Raw genomic sequence first — 20,253 nt, 5'->3', positions numbered from 1 at the left:
CACTATCTTCTCCATCACACATTCACTCTCATTACACTAGTAGCTTAATATTCCCTGAGGGATCAATAAAGTAGTGCGTTCTTATCGTGCCCTATTCATCTCGTATATCTCCCAATCTCGCCTAATCTCTTTCTCTTACTGTCTTTTCATCTTTATATCGGAGTGTTGTTTTTTTTTGTTTTTTTTGTAAGCAAGCTGAAGTAGTAGTAGAGATAATAACATGGAGTAAACAGCAGTGTTTTAGCATTGATTTTGAAAGTATATACGATTTTATGTTAACACACAAATAGGCACAGTGTGATTCTGGTGCTATGTTACGTTTCTGATCGCCCCATATTGATATATATTTGTTGTTTTTGTGGGATTAGCTCAAAAGTAGAGATTTAGGAAACTTAGTGTTCTTGTGTGCTGCCTGATTTAGCTTCTTATGTGTTTCCCCGTTGAGTTTCTCTCTTCATTTTTCAATTTTAAAAAAAAAACTTCCATTAATTCTCTGTTTCCCATTACGGTCACATATACCATCAAAGTTGAGAATGCACATGGCACACTTCCATGAAATCTGGATAATGGGTTTCCCTCTGGCCCCAGCACACTAGATGGTGGATTTGTGACCTGCAAGTCTATTTTGGTCCACAGTTACCTGTAATTGTCACTGCAGTGATTTGCTATGGGCTTTGAGCTCATTGTGTGCGAGCGTACAGCCGTACTGTGATTGACTGCATCCGGTGTAGATACTTATTAGCTGACACGTGCATGTAAGCACTCAGTTACCTGCTGTTTGTGGGTTTGACATGTGCTCAGCTAATTGAAGCTGCTTTATAATTTCCAGACAATGGTAAATGTCCTGAAATTGACACCAAGTGCCTGTGAGTCGAGTCAAGACGTGATACTGTGTATATGTATACCTCTATTGGAAATAAAATTTCTTGAGTTGGGGTCTTACAGAAAATCCACTTGTAACTTAATTGCACTGAAATTGAATTCTTTCCAACCATGACGCCAAGTCTAGCCACTGTAAAGTTCTGTCTGTGCGAGCAGAGCCTGCCAGCCCACAGCTGACTGTCTCTATGTGTGTGTGTGTGTGTGTGTGTGTGTGTGTGTGTGTGTGGTCATCATACAGGTGGCAGTGGATGACAGACTGAAGCTCCTTCAAGAAGCCCACAGAGACTTTGGCCCCTCCTCCCAACATTTCCTCTCCAGTGAGTACCGAGCCTATTACTTCTCTAAGGAAATTATAGATTTGGGGTGACTTGGTTTGATTCCACTCAGTTACACAGTTTCACATCGTCCAATTTCTCTCCCATGCCCCGTCTTTTCATCCTCAGCCATATGCTTCGCCGTCGCGGATGCTCAGTGGACGCGTGCACGCGCATACACATAGCGTGCAGACGCGCCACTTCACTCATGAATAATGCAAGGCTTAATTACAGCTCTGCACTGACTCCTTCCTCTCCCTCCCTCTTTAGAGTGGTCATTAGCAGAGCATAGAGAGTTAGAGACAAAGCTGGAGAGAAAAGACAAATGCAGAAGCGTGAACATTAAACAGAGCAGCCAGACTCCGGCTCCCTGCGCCTCTGTCGCGCTCTCCCTCGCTCTCTGACTTTCGTCATTTTCTATAATCATACAGCCATTAGTGTTCTCCCCGTTCCACCTGATTTGCTTTGCTGGCTGTCAGACACGGAGACAAAATGGACGGTGTGCGATTCAGAGCAGGTGGCATGCTCAGCCGGCATGCTGTGTCACCAACAGACACGAGTTTACAAAGTAAGCGCTGCTGAGAGCTCAGCAACTGCACCCAGACAAAACACCACTCTGTCTCTTCTTTCATCTTCCTGGCACTATGACACTATCTTCTCCATCACACATTCGCTCTCATTACACTAGTAGCTTAATATTCCCCGAGGGATCAATAAAGTAGTGCGTTCTTATCGTCCCCTATCCATCTCGTATATCTCCCAATCTCGCCTAATCTCTTTCTCTTACTGTCTTTTCATCTTTATATCGGAGTGTAGAGCTGTGTCAAGGAGGAGGGAAAGTGGGAGGGCGATAAATCAAGCAACATTTCTGCTTATTGCTTTTGAGAACATCTCAAGAGTTATATTTGTCTGGTTTTAACACTTTATCAGCTTGTCATTTTTAAGATTTCCCTTGCTTGTCTGTGTTTTTTGTCTTGTTTTGTGCCCCCAGTTTTTTCTCCCTCTATTTAAAAAAAAAAAAAAAATCTTTTCTTTCATGTCCCATTGTCTCCCTCCTCCGGATTTTCTGCCAAGAAAACAATATCCATTTACCCAACCCCACCCCCCACCCCCCCCACCCCAATTTCATGCTCCGTGAGAGTCTTCCTTATACATCTAGACTGTGTTATAATGGAAGCGTTACATGTAAAAATTATTTCAAGTCAAGGTCCAAACACTAAATGGATTATTTCACTGCTTGGTGGAATTGTGCAGCATTTATTAAGATGGCGTTTGGATTTTAGTTGCCCGACTTTTTGTCTTTCCCCTCATCTCACTGCTCTCTTTATCTTTGTCTCTCTCTGTCTGCAGCATCTGTACAGCTCCCCTGGCAACGTGCAGTTTCTCAGAATAAGGTTCCTTATTACATCAAGTAAGTGGCGAGAAATGGCTTCGATAGCACTCACTGTGCCTGTATAAACTGTATGCATGCGTCTGTCTGTGTGCTGTAGTAGGTTAGGAAAAAAATGCTATTTGAAATGGAATGATTGTGTGTGAGTGATTTTTTTAAATGTCTTTTTTTCCAATCAAATTTGAGTTTGCTTTAATTTTTTGCTTTAATTTTCATTCTTGGGATTTCTTTGTCCACTGGTAGTCTCAAGCACCTGAATTTTATTACATGACCTTTTGCGGCATATGACCATAGTAGAATATTTCAAGTCTAGACTGTGCAACTTTGTAAAGTAATCTCCTAAAGGACCTCTAAGGCTTTTAAGGGAGTATTTATAGGGCATGACCCTTTTGTAATTTTGCAATAACTTCTTCCTTTAAAACGGTCAGTTCCCCAAAGTTAAGTCCGTGCAAAGTTCATTTGTACTTATCTGAGAATAATGTAGGCAACTGTCTGTTGAAGTGACAGTGAGCAGGCTGGTGCCATGTGTCATGTCTCTTGGACGCTCTACTCAGGCAGCATCATTGTCTAAACCCTTTCAGCAGGTCATCCACAAATCAGAAGGTTGGTGGTTCGACACCTTGGTGATTAAAGCCGATTAGATAGTAGGTGCAGAAAATGACTGGTGTTGACTGATGATAATGGTATGATGGGGTTTGAATGGGTGAACGAGGCATGCTGTATAAAGTGCTGTGAGTGCTCAAGTAGACTATGCATTCACACTCAAGTGATCAGGAGCAACTGCTACTTTTGACCGTCTCCTACCTCCTGAGTGCTTTGAGCGTGGAATCGAAAAGCTCTATATAGAACCGGTCTATTTACCATTTACATTTATTTAATGTCCTGATTTGAATCTCCTGACATTGTGTTCGTTTCAGGTGTGAAAACAGTCTTTACTGTCATACGATCTTTTCTGCCTTTTAAGTAACAGATTTGGTAGAAAAGTTGAAGTTTGCACATTTATGACATCTTTATTCATCTCAAGGTAGATTCAGATGCGGGCAGTATGGTGCAGACTGAAATGATCTGCATTTTGAAAATGCTGAGAGCTGATTGTGAAATGGCTCATTATTATCTGATCTTTTCAGTTTTTTCTTTTGTGCGTCAGAGCTGTAACCTCTTGTGACCTCCGGTAAACACCGCCTGGTCATGGATCTTAGTAGCCATTTGTTTTTCCTTTGTATTTTCTGTGCATTTTCTTTGTCGTCCAATTAAGAACTTCTTTCTCTCGCGATTGGTTTTTGTCTGTAAATTACCATTCAGGCTGTTTCACCTGCACATTTCGCATTCAGTTCAACAGTAGCACTTCCTTTTGAATAGATAATATTTGGCTGAATCCCAGGACTGCTTCCCATATTCTTCTAACAGTGGCTGTAATGACTTTAGCTTGACATCTCGCTTCCCATTCTAATTTTTTGCCAAATCACTCCAAACTGCAGGTTTTTGCTTAAATGGGCAGAAATGGCGTCCAGGACAGCTTTTCTACTGCTTAGGAGATGTCAGTTTTGAAAGTATAAAGGACCTCATTATCCAAAAAACATCTAACTGTACGTCAGTAAATTGCTGCCTTAACCAGATCTACACTTATTTTTGTGTAGCGGTTAGAAAACTCTATTTCAGCTATCATTTATCAGTTCTGCTGCTCTCTGGTTTCTTTTATAACGCTGTTACTGCCTGTATTTATTTTTAGGATGATAAAGTGGTAGCGTTTTTTCAGGTTGCCCTCCTAAATCATCCTGTGCCCTGAGTGGAAATGTCACCGTCTCAGTTAAAATTGTCAAATGGCCATTTACACAAGGGAAAAACCCCACTTGTTCACTGTCCACAGAACAGTCCACAATAAAAGCTACAGCTATGAAGATTTAAAGATACAGTCATGTTTCGGTAACTAGTTAAATGTCTTCAAAAAAAGTTTGATGAATCCATTTTCCAAAAGATTCTATATTATTAAGTGTGGTCACAATCTCAGCTTCTATAGTTTTATTTTTATGTAGAAAATCTGTCTGTTGTTGTTTATTTGGTGATGCGTTTGTGTGCATATAGGCAGTAATGAAGAAAAACAAAATTTCATAATAATCTTTTTTGCTGGACGGTATTAAGAGGCTTAAGTGTTAAATCATGTTAATAATACAATGTTTATGTACAGCCTTGTGAATGGTGTCTAAAAGCCTTGTGTTTTTAGAGGAAGAGGCATGTAAAGCCATTTTTAGATTGAATAACAAGACAACACCGTTTTCTGCCTGACTTTCAGTCTCTGACACTATTGTGGAGACATTTTGAACCAATCTTTTTTACAACGTGGCTTCACTTCGTTGAGGTTTGTAGGTATTTGTTTATGCACCGCTCTCTTGAGGTCCCGCCACAGCATTTCAGTCACTATTTAGCTGTCAGCCTCATATTTGTTACACAGAGGAGTTTATGGCTGTGAGGTTCCCTGTGGCTGTCAAACAAGCTCAAATCATCACCCCTCCGCCACCGTGCTTAATAGTTGGTGTGAGGTGTTAGAGCTGATATGCTGTTTGCCAAACGCATTATAGTCAAAGGGCATTGTTCCAGAAGTCTTGTGCTTTGTTTTTTGTTTTTCAGAGAGGATTTCTCTCTTTATCTTCAAACAATCCATGCTTGTTAAGTTCTTTTCTCTTTGTACTCTCATGAACTTTAACATTTTTAACATTTAAGCTGCCGATTGAGGTCTGTAGTCTGAGATGTAGCTCTTGGGGCATTTCATGGTGTGAATTTGCTGGGATGTCCATACCTGGGAAGTCTGGCATTGTATTCACACACCCACTTTCTCCAGAACAGTAAACTGCCAAAGCTTCTGCTTTTATAGAGGTGCTCACACTTACTGGTGCTGAGGTGCACTTGATTAGCATTTGATTAGCAGCACCTGGCTGCTTCTTACCCTCTTAATTTGGATGTCAACAGTAAGGGCGTCTGAAAAAAATCTTTGTTTTATATGATAGGTCCCCTTTAAAGAGCTAGGTAATGTCTAGACGAAGACAAACATGGGATTTATATATATAGAGAGAGGGGAGGGACACCTGCTTTGGGTTTGGGCCTGCATCTTGGCACTAGAAAGGGTTCAGATGTGAAAGCCAGTGACTCGGAGGACAGGCTTTATAACTTTAGAGTCAACAACAGCCTGTGATCACAGATGTGGCCAGCCAATGAACCTGCGTCCACCCACTCATACAAACACACAAACAAAATACAGGGGTATTTAAGTACCTGGGACACATAAATAAAGTGTCCCAGGTACTTAAATTTAATAATCGAAATTTTAATCATATACGTAATAATTTAAATATGAATGTTGCAAAAACTTATTTTTACTCAATGATCATCTCTCATATGGACTATTGTTTGACGTCCTGGTCACTTGCTTGTCCAACAACACTTAAAACTATTGAAAACATTTATAAAAGAAGTTTAAAACTACTTGACAAAAAACCGACTTCCCACCACCACTGTCATGTGTTAAAAAAACATAAATTACTGAACTTCAATAACTTAGTGAAACTTAAAAGAGTGAGTTTAATATATAAAGTCTTACACTCCCTTGCTCCACCACCACTAAAGCAGTTCATTAGGCATAAAGAAAGCTCAGACAGGACCACTCGAGCTACAATCCGAGGAGACTTGTTTATACCCCACAGACGGACAGCATTTGGGCAGAACGTCCTTTCTGTCCAGGGTGGCCATCTGTGGAACAGTCTTCCTCAACCCATTAGAGAATGCTCGACATTCAATTTGTTTAAGGCAAAGGTTAAAAAGTGGTTATGGACAAATCAAGTGTGTGATCGTGTATGAGTTGTATAGTTTTAATGTTTTATTTGGGAACAGAATGGTGTGTATGTGTAAGTTTGGTGATGGAGTTTTTATTATGAATGAATGATGAATTTTTATGAATTATTATGTCTATTTTTATGCTTAAGGACAACAGATGGAAATTAGCCCTTGGCTATAATCTGGTATGTTTACATTCATGTAATTTTTTTTTACATTTATGTTCATTAACATGCACTGTCCTAACTAAATAAATATATAAAGTATTCACAGAAAACTGTACACAGAAATGTATTTAGAGACACAAGCAGTGATATATATTTTTTCTATTTCAAATTGAAGCTAGTCTACAGCAGTATCCTCCTCTCTCACATCCACACATATTCGGCCTTGGAGGCAGTTTTAAAATTCCACCTAATTTGTTGTTTGAATTCAAGTCTAAATCCATCTCCAGGACTAATCACAGGTCGCTTTTTGTGCCGTGACATCCTTGGGACATCAGTGCCTCTCTCTGAAACATTCATTTCCCCAAACTCCTCCCCATCTCGTCTCCCATCTCCTTTCATACTCTGCCTCTTTTCTCCGGGCTGACAAAGGGCCTCTGATTAAAACTGTGTCTTTGTCCACCCCCTGTAGCGAGCAGTTCCAGTGACATTTTGTGGGGAAACTGAAATGGCTTCACATAAGTTCGGTGTATTTATTGCATCATGCTGGCAACCTCATATGCTTTCCCATTTCACCACTGGCACCCTCTCGACATTCGAAGAAATCTTTGGTTGTGCTGTCTGTCTGTGTTTGTGTTAGGAGACATTTGGCACTGTGAAATGGTGCCAAACGGTTATGGTGGGGTTGAGCCTAGCAATAACCCCACCCCCCCCCCCCAAAAAAACAGCCACTCTGCTCACTGTGACAGTATGCTCCTCAGGATGTCTAGTTTAGGAAGTTTTAATAGGAATCCTAAACTATTTGAACCGTAACTCAAAAGCCCAAAAAAGGGGGATGCTATTATAGGAAAGATGGGGGTGGCTTTTTAAGGGAGGGTGGAGGTGGAGCGGTGAGAGACAGAAGATGTCAGGTGGTGAATGCAGGCACTTATCACCTGTCACAGACACTTGGTGATAAGCCTGGCAGGCTGCTGTCAGTGGGGGGAAAAAATAGTTCTTGAAATCTTCCTCGTGCTTACTCAGATATTTCCCTGATTCTGTGTCTTTGAATATCCAGATATGCTACTAATCATTCAAGTGCACGCTCATGATTATTCATGGAAGTCTCTGAGCGTGTGACAGTGACAAATTCCCACCACCCACCAGCAAAGCGACTGCAGACGTGTTTGGCCACACTGTTGCCGTTTTTAGGGAATCGTCTCCGGCCGTGCTGTGATTGTAGATCTATCCAAGAAGGATTTTGGCTTTTCCCTCAGGAAATATGAAACGTCTAGGTTACTTCTAGGGTAGAGGGAAAGAGTAGGAGGTTGTTGTGGTTATAATTTATTTTTAAGAAGCACCAATGAAGACGTAGTAATTAGCAGAACCACTTTAACCTTCAATGAGACTCTAAGTAGCTGGAAATTGTAAAGCTACACAAGCTTGATAAGCTAAACTGCTATTATTATTATGATCAGTTAATCTAAGAGGGTCAGATCGTATCACTTATGTCATAACTTCAGCTGCCTATTATGCTGACTTGGTGAGACAGAAATCTCATTAAAACATCTTGTAAAAGGTTATTTTCCCCTCACAGTACCCTTGTGGATACGTAAATATCATCCTTTTCTTTGTGCCTGCTGCTGCATCCCCTTTCTGTGACGCCGTTCGACTTGTAGATGGTTATTCTGAGATGTCATTTAATGACTTTTATGAGGGAAAATGTCACATGCATTAAACAAGACCCAAGAGGATTCATCTCCAGAACTCCTGTCTCACAGCTATCTGCTGCCTGACGAATCGGCAAAACCACTACGTGTCATCAGTGGCCGCTTTAATTGCCTTGTTTCTAATTGAATTTCCTTTTAATTTGATGCATATGAGAAGTCATTTTCCACTGTGGAAATCAATGTCGAGGAATTTGGAGAAGTGTTCAATATCTATCACGCTAATCCTTGAGTTTGAAAAGCTCGAGATATTGGAATGAAATAACTTCAGACGCTCAACTCGATTGAAATTGGCAGCCTTGCATCATGGTGTGCTTTTGGAGTGTTTTTGAACTTTGTGGTGCATTCAAATGCTTCTTGAAAGTTAGTAAAGGACAATTATCCATCGTAAAATCACCAATTAAACAATTAAAAGTAGCTTAGTTAATTTATTGACTCATAACCTGGCTTAATTTCATGAGGTAATAAAAGATTTTCGCTCAGACAACAGCATGGAGATAAATAGGATTTGGAGCGTAGGAAGAGAAGGAGTGACAGCTGTGCTGTGTTTGCACCTGCTGCTGGCGACACTAAACAGGAATCAGTGATAAAAGCCAGAATGAACAACAATGCTGAGGACAGGCTTATGACTTACAAGTCAACGACATCCCGTGATCACTGATATGCCCAGTCAATGAAACATTCAAGAATGCTTCTATGTTCAACCATTTGGATTAGTCAAGCTGGTGTGAAAGCTATTTGTTGACTACAGTGTGAGCTAAACAATATTCCTGAAAAAGGAGGGTCTGAATTTACATTACAATACGCTAAACACGTATGAGCCAAAGCAGCAGACTTCAAAGAAGCATAATGGGCATGACTACTCGGCCGTCTGGTCTCCAGTTGTCCATCTAGGCTCAAGTCCACTCCTAAATTTTGTCGGTTTACCTTTCAAGGTTTTCTGGATCATGACCATTAAACTTGGATTGAATTTTAGGGAAGTGAATAAAAAAACTTGGGCATGCACCAAAGTTTGGGGCACGAAAACTCAGGATGTTATAGTAGATGTTTTGACCCTGTGGGATAAATTTACAGTGCACAATCCAGTGGAAAAAAAGGAGGGAAAACCCAAACAAAAATAACAAGCATGCTCCTAGTGTTACTCCCAGCCTGACGCACTGCCTTTCAGCTTTTCCACTGAAAGCTGCTGTTTCCAGTCAGGTAAAAACAGCTGAGACACAGTGATCATCTCTGGGGATAATCGTCAACACAAAAGTCCAGCCAGTGTGAAATAGACACAGATTTTTTGCTCTTTAGCAAAGTTAGCCATCCATGGTAAAACGTTGTAAAGGTTTAGTTCTAATGTGTGTTTACTGAATCAAGCCGTCAAGCCTGATTTGTTTGTATAAAGCCAACCTTACCCTGAATTTTACTGTGGATGAATGTTTCACACTGCGCCATCTAAACTGTAACAGCTTTGTCATAAGTGTGCCATCACTTCACTTAGCTTTCTTTTTTCCCCCCCCTGCCTTCCTACAGGACAACAAAAGGACTGACATTGCAAAGGGAATATTTTGAGGGGAAAGAAGTGAAGACTGTTAAATTTGACAATTCAGTTGTCCCCATCATGGCATTCATGAGCTGTGGATATGAGCACAAGCTGTCTAATCTCTCTGGTGATGGAAATACTGGCTGCCGTGTGTGTGTGTGTGTGTGTGTGTGTGTGTGTGTGTGTACAGAAGTCTGATTTTTGATGTTTTGTGAGTTCATGTGTATCCTATCAGTGTACTAGTTCTGTCTCGTCTGCGATGTACCATTCGACACGTCGGTGTAAAAAAACATTTTATTGGTGATAGCTGCTTGCGAATGTGGTCTGCATAGAGATCATGCTCTTTCTCCTAGTGTTTGTTTGTGTGGAGCAAATATCAGCGAATCCCCTACCAGCCTTTGACAATTTAGGCAAATGTTTCGCAGGTCCTTAGTGCAGGAATGTCCCGGCATTAAATATGCCTGCTCAGGTGTGAAAAGGGTCACCAGTCTGCGTAGCCGTTGAATAGCGATGAACATCTGCGCAAGAGGAGGGCTTATGCCATCCACTTCGCCGCTGCGCTTCTCTGTCAGCACTCGGCTTTACTTCCTGCCGACTGTCAGCAGAGAGCGAGCCATCGCAGAATCCACAGGGGAGCCTCTGCATTCTGAAGCAGACTTTTATTTTAAAAAAAAAAAGATCTTCCAGAAAACTCCTCAAACATCCCACGCAGATCTGAGTGTGGCTTCTGACAGCCAGGTGCCTCCTTGAAATATTATGCAGGCGTACGCACACACATACACACACGTAAGGCCACATCATGGCCAGAATAGCTCAAATAAAAGAAGTGATTGGCAGGCGAAACAGCTCATGTTTGATCATTCTTTTTAAATGTTTTTTTTTCCTTCTCCTACTGTTGGTTTTCCGACTGCTTTTATTTGTGTTAGGTGTGCGTGCGTGCGTGCGTGCGTGCGTGCGTGCTGTGGCTTCTACCTGAAGCAGAAATGTAAACAGAAGGTTTAGACTTGGTCCCCTCATGTTTATTATGGTATTTGAAAGGAAAGGTGGGTGTGTGTGTCTGTGTTGTTTCATTAAGAGTTCTGTGATTTATGATGTATTCGTAGCCTCTGTCTCCATTTCAGGGGTGATAACAAAAGAGATGCCAATATGAGCGTCCACAGTGTCTGTACTGTTCCAGTGATGATGATAAAAGTAATGTTAGCTTCTGTGTAATTCCACTTGTTTATCCTTTTGCTCAGTTTCTCTGTATGATTTTTGCATACCTTTCTTATTCAGTGTTTTTTTTCTTGTTTTTTTGTGATAAGCCTTGAAAGTGTAGAAAGTATTTATGAGTGTGTGTGTGTGTGTGTCTGTGTTTAGACATCAGCAGTTGTTCTGTTTATGTGTCAGCTCATGATTTTGTGTATTTTGCACTCTTAAGTTTTCTCTTCTGTGTTTCCATTTTTAGTCATCAGACACAAACGACGTGCTGGGACCATCCAAAGATGACAGAGCTCTACCAATCACTAGGTATAGAACATAGTATTATGTATGAGGACTTAGGCTCCCGACTTATTTTTCAAAATAAATGTCGCTTCAGAAAATTGCTAAGAATAAACTTATTTCCAACTTTATATAGTGTTATTTAGCTGGGGTTTCTTTGCCCAGGTAATAAGATACTGACGGAGAAATGTACAATGGAGATATTAAAAATTCAATTTAAAAACATTTCCATACCAAAAAAAGACTGTCACGCAAGATAATCCACAGAATTCACTGTCAGCTTTTTTCCCCCTCAGCATTTCTTTGGGGGAAAGTTGTTCCAATGCGAACTTTTCACAGTCTGTACTTCATATTATCCAAAGTACTGAGGTTGCTGATCCTGAAAAGAGATGCTGCTGTTAAATATTTCAAATGTAATCTGTCATTCCTCTGTGCTTCACATAACGCAATTTGTCTGTATGATGCTAGGGTCCAAAAACTGTTTTTCTGGTCTTTAGTCCTGTCACAGGGCTTAAGGCGGGGTACCCCATGGACGGGTCGACAGCTCACACAGAGACAGACTCATATTCACAACTATGGGCAATTTACCTCATCTTTGTACTGTGAGAGGAAGCCGGAGTACACAGAAAATGCACACCAGCACAGGGAGAACATGCAGATGCCACGCAGAAATGTCCACTGAGTCAAACCCAGCACTTATTAACCACACTAACACAAGGCTGGTTTTGGTTTTGTGAACTAAAGTTTACTTAAAGTATGAATTAAGTGTTAATTTACTGAATGTGATTTGTAAGTCAGGTAAAATTGTCATTAGGTGTCAGCTGATCGTGACGTATCATAGCTGATACGTTCCCTGACTTCGTCCAACTCTGGCATCTCTAAGAAACTGATTGAGAATCTCAAATAAAGCCGATGCATGCCTACAAAGCAGCGGAAGGCTATAAAAAGATAGCAAAGTGCTCCCTGTCAGAAATGCAGTGAAGGTGAAGAAGAAGAATACTTTAAGACTGAAATGTACATCTGCTGGACCGGGAGGCAAAGTAAAGCTTCACATGACTGCAAAGTAGCTGCAGAAAGGTTTAAAGGCTCTGCAGCTTCCCATCAGGGTGTGGGCTGAAGCATCATCACTGTGATCTCAACTTCTGCACAGCAATATCTGCATGAACAAGATCACCTTTTAAACAAGTGATGTGGCTCTTTGAAGCAGACGTCTTGTTTCTGATCAGGGATCAGCACAGCGCTGTTGACCCATTCTCACTTGTCTGGTTCATTTACTCTTTAGATTTGACTACATGAAGCTGACACCCTGATCTTTTCCCTCTCTCCCCCTCCCTGATAATATCCATATGCGTGCCTGTGTCCCTTCAGGATCACCCGTATGACTGTGGTATTTTTTTTAATGAGCTGCCAGATAAGTAATAACCTGTGAAACTTTGGGAGAGTATTCTGTAGGCCAGGAGCTCAACAAATAGCACCAGACTCCACTGAGATAGAACTCACTAACCTAATTACACAGTCCATATTAGCAGCCTCTCGCCTCAGCCGTCTCCACAGACAATAACTAACAGAAGTCAGATTTCACTGAAGACAGAGGTTGCTTGTGTTGCCCAGAAGGCAGATTTCTGCTGCATTTTGTTTTCCAATTTTCTGCCTCTGTTTTCCTTTTTTGTCCATTTACCTTTTATCTCTCTGTCTCCTTTCCTGCCTGTAGCGGACTTGAACAATGTGAGATTCTCAGCATACCGAACAGCCATGAAGATTCGCAGACTACAGAAAGCACTGTGCTGTAAGTAAGATGAACACACGCGCGCGCGCGCACACACACCCACAGACACCTTAATACCTACAGCCGCGGTCTGCTTCTTTTGATGTTTGGGCTCAACAAGGGGATGCAGTAATGATTTGAAGCTTTGCCAGATGCTGTGCCAGAACAGCATAGGAGCCAAGCATATTTTTGGCTTTAAAATTACCCACTCTGCATGAATTTGTGTGCGCGTATGTGCATGATTCTTTGCATACAGAGTCACAGCTGGTGCTTGTGTTAAGCCTGTTGAGCGTAAGCCTCATTTGGTGAGCACAGGTGGAGTTTTTTTTAAAAATAAATAACTAAATACATTCTCAGAATGAGAGAGTGATGGTTTTTGTGTTTATAATGTAATCTTCGATAGGAAGTTGCCATTACTTAGAGTCTCAGGTGGCTATAAACACCATATATATACACAAATACACACACACATTACAGGTGCATGTAGACTCCTCCATGTGGGGTTTCAACCAGCATGGCAGTAGCTACTTGGGCTCAGCTCAACGTAATAATGGTGACAAATGTTAACCATTATCCAGCTGTTGACATAATTAGTGCACCTCACACTGTGAGCCTACACTGTTTATTTACATCCTGCTGTTTGTAGGAAGTTTGGAGTGTGTACGAGTGTAACAAATACCACACATCAAAACCGTACCGTTACCTCAGACGGTTGTGTGCATGTGCAGCATGCCCAGCAGGGTATGTCAAAGTGTGTTATTGTGTGTGTTGGTTGTCAATGAGTTTGAATGATTCAGGCGTTTTAGTTTGCTATCTCATATTGCTTCTGTGTGTGCGTGTGATTGTGACGATAATGCATTAGTGAGTTCGACTTGGGGCACTGCGATTCAATTTCATTCATTAGATTGGAGCAGTCACAGTATACAAACACACACTGACATGCACACACACACATGCACATGGAGGCACAGAAGGATCAGTAGTTATTAGTTATTAGCCTGGATTCATGTGGAATCTTTGCTTGGAGATCCATGTGTCTGACTGTTTGTGATTGTGTGTGTGTGTGAGAGAGAATTTGACACACACGTGACGGGGATACTATAAAACGGCTAATTGGGTTAAGTCTGTGCCAGGGGGGTGGAGAAGCACAAATGAGCTTGCGTGGCATCCACTAATGTGCCACAGCCTTTCAGCTCCATACCAGAGTGTGTAATGACAAAGCTGCAGAGAAGGAAAGTTTTGCTTTCTGATAGCACAGCTGCCCTGCTGCGTCCACTCTGTGTGGATTACTCCAGTAATTAGTGCTGTCTTTGAGGGCAGGAGGGTGAGAGAGATGTGCAGTGTGGAAGTTTTTAAATATTTATAGAAAATTCATTAAAGGTCAGAAGAGTAATGCAGAGAGAGGAGTTTACAACTGTGGTTTATGTTCCTGTATACCTGTGAAATAGATTTGAAATCTTTTGATAAATCTGAAACAAGATGCCGTGACCATAAAGTACGGTAGATTTTTAAATGTTAAAGATTCTTTCTGTGGTAATTATCCCACTGTCTGCATTTTACCTCCTGGTTGGTTGACCTGCCAGTGGATCTAAGCAAAGCACTAATTAAAAATCCTGTTGGTATCTGAGCTTCATCCTCACCTATTAATATATTCTTGTACTATGTAACTAGATCCTGACTCTTGTCATGTATTTATTAAGCAGTACATGTGCTGTAGAAAACAAAGAAGGAGATGCTTTAACATTTAGAGAAAACTACTTATCTACTTTTTTTTTGCTGACAAAACCAAATGAGATATAATTTGTTAATTAGTGAGCTTGAAAGGTGCTGGTCGGCACTTCGGGCAGAGACAGCCAGCTGTTCGATCCAGTGTCATATTAAAGAGCAGGATATTAGCGCAGTTTTGATTATCTTATTAACTCATTAGTGGGTTGTGTCATGGTTTAATGTCAGATATTTAACAGATTGGTTTCTTGAAAATGGAGACAATATCTTTACTGTGGAAGCATTTTTGTTTAATAATGTTATGTTATATGTTTCTTAGTCTGGGCTTTTTTAAAAAAAAAAAAATCTCAATACAACAGTATGACTTCACAGTGACACTCAAAGTTTAATATACTTCCCTAGATTATCAGTATATTGTAATGAAAATAGGCTGACGTCATCATAGTGTAATTAAAACATCATAGAACAGATTTTTAGTATAACCCTTGTCCTTCGAGAGGCGTTACGCTCTATGAGTGCTTTTATATTTCCTTATTCTAAAAGAAGTACTGCACTGTTACAGTTAAAGGCCTCCTATGATGGGGAGTTCATGCTCAAGCACTATAAATACAGCAGCTTCTGTTGTATTTATTTATATTTTAGGTACTTTGTCTCAATGCGCTGGCTTTTTTATTCAATTATCCTCTTCCGTTCGATTTTCCGTCTTTTTTGCCATCTCTCTTGCGCTTCAGATGCGTAAGTGAAGGGGACAGTATGATGGAGGCATAATTGAAATTCTATATAAAAAATATGGTTACATTTTTGTTTTTGTCATTCTAGAGCCAAGACTCCAGAGAGACTGCTCTGTCTGATTCATTTCATCTCTGTTCCTCGTTTGTCTTTTTTTAGTTCACATTTCTCCTCAATGGATCCGTCTATTTTCTGTCTGTAATTCTGGCCTACCCCTGCACTTATTTTTTTTTTTATGAACCTATTTTGATAAAATATCAGTCAAGTCTGTAGTTTAGACGTTCTTCTATAAGTAGCCTGTGCCATTTTCAGCTCCTTGTCCTTTTCTGATATCTTGACATTTGTTGAAAAAATCAGAGCAGCTGCTGAAAGCTCAGTGAGCAAGCTGGAAAGGTTACTAATGGTCCTGTGTTTCTTTGTCCCTTTCTTCCATTTTCCTCCCGCCTCCTTCTCCTCGCTGTTTCTCTCCTTCTATATCTCGACCGCCCCATTCATCTGCAGTGGACTTGCTGGACCTCAGCGTTGCCCAGAACACCTTTGAGCAGCATAAACTCACCAATAACAATCAGCTGCTTACCGTTCCCGACGTCATCAACTGCCTAACCTCTATCTACGACGGCCTGGAACAGGAGCACAAAGACCTGGTTAACGTGCCTCTCTGCGTTGACATGTGTCTCAACTGGCTGCTTAATGTTTATGACACGTACGTATGCCCTCTGCGATACATGTTGCCGTACATATTTGAAGCAATGCTTACTACTTCATGCTGTTGCATGCACATGAATCATGCACTTGTTTAAAATTAGACTGCATTAAAGGAGCTGTCATGTCAACAATGCACATATTCATGCTGTCATCATGTCATATGCATAAGTCGGCAAGTGCCTCAGTGGGCGTGTTACGCATTGGGCTAATTTAGGAGCAAATTTCATGTGTCAATATAATCTGCTCTCGCCAGAACATACAGTACTCTCTGCATAATCATGTGTGCACTCATACACTGTAAACCAACCATCTCCGCACTCTAAATACCATTTGTGCGCATTCAGGGGAAAAAAGCACAAACAACTCACAACGTCCTGCACGCAATCCTTTCCTTTCCAGGCACATAATGGTTTTATGTCTCTGTTGTTGCATGTAATTCAAATCTGAAATGATCTCGCTACACTTAAATTGAATGTATACTCAGAAACACACAGCAACAGTAAATGTAACTAATTTTCACTGTCTGCTTGGTGTCTCCGTGGTGCTGTCTGCAGTGGTCGCAGTGGGAAGATCCGGGTACTGTCTATGAAGATCGGCCTGCTCTCTCTCTCCAAGGGACACCTGGAGGAGAAATACAAATGTAAGTGTCAGCGAGTTGGTGTGACGTTTGATTCTGTACACGTGCATCTAAACCCACTCGCGTCCCTTTCATAAGAGACCAGCCTGTCTCCGATTTCAAGTGATACTGCTGCACGATGGCTGTACTCCCAGCAGTATTAATCAAACTCGAGACGGAGAGGAGTTAGAAATCGGGTCGTCTAATTGGATGAGAGACCTCCTCCGCGTTTCTCTTGTTCTTTATTTAATTTTCTATTCTCCCTTATTTTTTAGGATTAGGGAGCGTGAATATAGGCTTGCTGCACTGGGAGGAGAATGTCATCCTAGCTTCCTGCTCTTTGTTTTTGCTGCTTTATCTCTCTCTCTCGCTCCCTGTCTTCCTTTGCTGTCACTGCTCACGCCACTGTTCATCCAGCTAACAGTTCCACTTTATCTTTTGTCCTGTCTTACTTAGTCTTGCTTCCATCCTCTTTCCTTTCTTACTCTTTCGCCTCCTTTTCTCTTCCCATGGCATGGACTCCATCCCTGAGCCTATTCGTTCCACTGGCAGTTTCTATTAGCCTGAGAAGGGTATCTAGCATGGTTGATTGCGTCCTTCCTCCTTTACTCTTTTAGGGTCTCATTGACTGTCAGTCCCTTGCAGATAGCTGCACTGCATTGCGCACGCACCTAACTAGGTGTCCTGTTATTTGACACCCATTTTTGACAGTTGCAAATGTCAGATGTATATCTGTACTGGACTGATTTCATAAGAGATGTGTACGTGGGGGGGGATGGGGTCAGAGACATGTAATTGCTGTCTCTCTTTTTTTTTTTTGCATGTGCAATCCATGAACACCCACACACAGTCATGGCAGGAGCTGGCATCAGGACCAGGCTTCATAGAGAGATCAAAGACAGTGGCAAGCGGAGCAGAAAGACCTGTCATGCCCTCTGTTTTTTCCTCTCCTCTTTTTCTCTGGATTACACTCTCTGCCTTCTTTGCTCATTTTGTGCATGTGCTCCAGCAATGTTTCGTAACCTCATCTGGGGGGGTGTTGCCAACATGCAGAGTAGCTTAGATAGTGTGTCATTGGGCAGGCATCCATATCCAGTACGGAGCTTTGTCAATCTCCGTGAGAAGGGATGGAAAGATGGAGACGGGGAGGGAAAGATTAGAGAAAAAAAGCCTGCTGTGGAAAAACTAAATGCATCTGTTCTCTGATTCTTTTTGTCCTCCCTCTCACCCACATATACACTAACGCTTTTCCCTCCCACTCTCTGCTATATTGTCACTCTTTCCTTCTCTACATCTTTTCTATTTATACTTATTTTTATTTTAAATATCACCCACATGCTCTAACTTTCTCCCTTATTCCTTCTCTTTTACCTCACCGCTCCTCCCTGTCCTCTCTCTGCAGACCTCTTCAGCCAGGTGGCGTCAGCAGGTGACACGTGCGACCAGCGGCAGCTTGGACTGCTGCTTCATGAAGCCATCCAGATCCCAAGACAGCTGGGCGAGGTGGCTGCCTTTGGAGGCTCCAACATTGAACCCAGTGTTCGCAGCTGCTTCCAGCATGTATGTTCACACAGAAACACACAAACATGTGCATTTAACACATCACATTAGTGTACACCTACACACATCTGAAGAATACAGAAGCACATAAGCTGTTCATGCCATAGTCTTTTAATGTTCTTACCACTGGATGGATTATAAGCATGGGGGGAAAATCCATTTAAATTCCATTTAAATTCTTTTTTTCCCCACATGTTAATGAATAACAAGTTCAGGGTTTTTGTTTGTAACAAATCTATAACCTCAATCTGATTAATCAGTGATTTTTCTCCGTGTTTAAACTATTGATTTCACTGGTTTTACCTCTAATACATAAGCTGAAAATGATTTTCTTGTTTTGCTTTGTTTTTGTTCTGTTTCGTTTGACAAAAACAGTCTGAATGTGAACTTGTGATTGCTTAACTGGTGGGGGAAATCAGATGGCATATTAATGACTAATTAAAATAAAGGTTTGAAAATGTGTGCTGGGCAGATAGAATAGAAATGCTAGGACAAAATGAGCCCAAAACTAGTCGACTCAAAATGACCTCTTTATTGCTGTACACAATATGTACACATATTGTGTACAGTTAACTGGTAGTCTGGTGCTCATGCGTAAGCAGAAGCTTTAAATCTCTTCTTAAGATAATATATGTCCTGTTAGCTACAGGGTTCATGTTATGCTTTATATTTTTATATAACTCATAACGCCGATTAGGCAATCGATCCCTGGGGATTTTTCTGTTAATATATTATTCATGTCTTCCTCTTGAACCTACTCCACCGTATCATATTTATTTCTATCTTAAGAGACATCTTCTTGTTTGTCACAAGCACATTTTGTCTCTGCTATCTGTCACTGCTTGTGAATACTTGTAAAAGAAAAGTCTGATTTTCCAATTATCCAACAAAGATTTCTTGCGTGGACACTGCTTTGACACTCTTTTGATTCAGCTTTCTGCTACAGAATCTAAAAAAGCTGAAAGGTATGAGCTTAAAAAGCGCTGCCAAAAAAAGTTGATTCCGTTCATCTTGACGTAGCGTTTTCAGTGCAAGAAACTACCTTTGCACAACGAGGGAAAGTAGCCCACTGAATGAACAATGGGCTGTAAGGTCAGTTTCTTGATCATTAAAATGCACATTGTCATGACCACTGATCAATGGCCATGAGTACCATTCACAGAGAGTTGGGGAATGGCTGCAATCACAGCATTTTAGGATGGTGAAAGATGTACCCTTAGGCCCCTTGACTCCCCACTCAAACCAGCGTTCCTCCCTGTCCAGGATGTGTACATCCTCATCATTGAAAGAGTGTGCACTGGCCTGTAGGTGTAAATAGACTGCAGAGTCCTGGCCTGACGAGGTAGCTCTTCTGTGTTGTGCCGTCCACTTAGCCAGAGGTTGTTTGGTTTCCCCGATGTATAAATCATCCAGTCCTCCTGGCACTTAACAGCGTGCACTATATTACTCTGTTTGTGCCGGGTGATCGGATATTTGGGGTGGGCCAATTTTTGGCACAGCGTGGGGTTTAAAAGCCACAGAGTCCACAGTGTTTAGAGGAAATGCGTCTCAGCTTATTCCGATACTCCTGACACATACAGGATCTCTATAGGTTTTCGCTAAGGCAGCAGTTGTCCATGTCTCCTGAATGGCCTGGAGCATTCTTTGGGTGCCTTCTTAGCTTTGACAAATGTCCAGCTGGGATAACCACATTAACTCAGGGCCTTCTTGATATCATCTTCTCCTTCCATGGCTGCTTTATCAGTGGGGTGTGCTATATGACATTATTATTCAGTGCATCTTCCAAAGGCTGATTATCATCGAGCATCTGAGCTTTTTTCACCTTCTCCAGCCACCTAACACCAGATCCTGAGAAAAGTACT

General features: G+C 41.4%; 1 protein-coding gene across 4 annotated transcripts in view; it reads left to right on the top strand.

The window, feature by feature from the left end:
* The window catches only part of utrn (utrophin), a 193,911-nt gene that overhangs the window by 132,510 nt on the left and 41,148 nt on the right, over positions 1-20,253 (top strand). For all 4 annotated transcript variants that reach the window (XM_085247254.1, XM_085247255.1, XM_085247256.1 and 1 more), the window contains 7 exons: positions 1,121-1,199; positions 2,547-2,607; positions 11,257-11,318; positions 13,003-13,077; positions 16,012-16,213; positions 16,770-16,855; positions 18,234-18,391. In XM_085247254.1, the coding sequence (XP_085103380.1) occupies positions 1,121-1,199; positions 2,547-2,607; positions 11,257-11,318; positions 13,003-13,077; positions 16,012-16,213; positions 16,770-16,855; positions 18,234-18,391 (723 nt within the window). The remainder of the gene's footprint in view (positions 1-1,120; positions 1,200-2,546; positions 2,608-11,256; positions 11,319-13,002; positions 13,078-16,011; positions 16,214-16,769; positions 16,856-18,233; positions 18,392-20,253) is intronic.

This window comes from Mchenga conophoros, linkage group LG15 (assembly GCF_057382185.1).
Source record: "Mchenga conophoros isolate Kocher_MC1m ecotype Shallow Benthic linkage group LG15, M_conophoros_male_GT1.1, whole genome shotgun sequence".
Taxonomy (NCBI): domain Eukaryota; kingdom Metazoa; phylum Chordata; class Actinopteri; order Cichliformes; family Cichlidae; genus Mchenga; species Mchenga conophoros.
The sequence above is the reverse complement of the archived record's forward strand: the minus strand, read 5'-3'. Positions and strand labels throughout refer to the sequence as shown.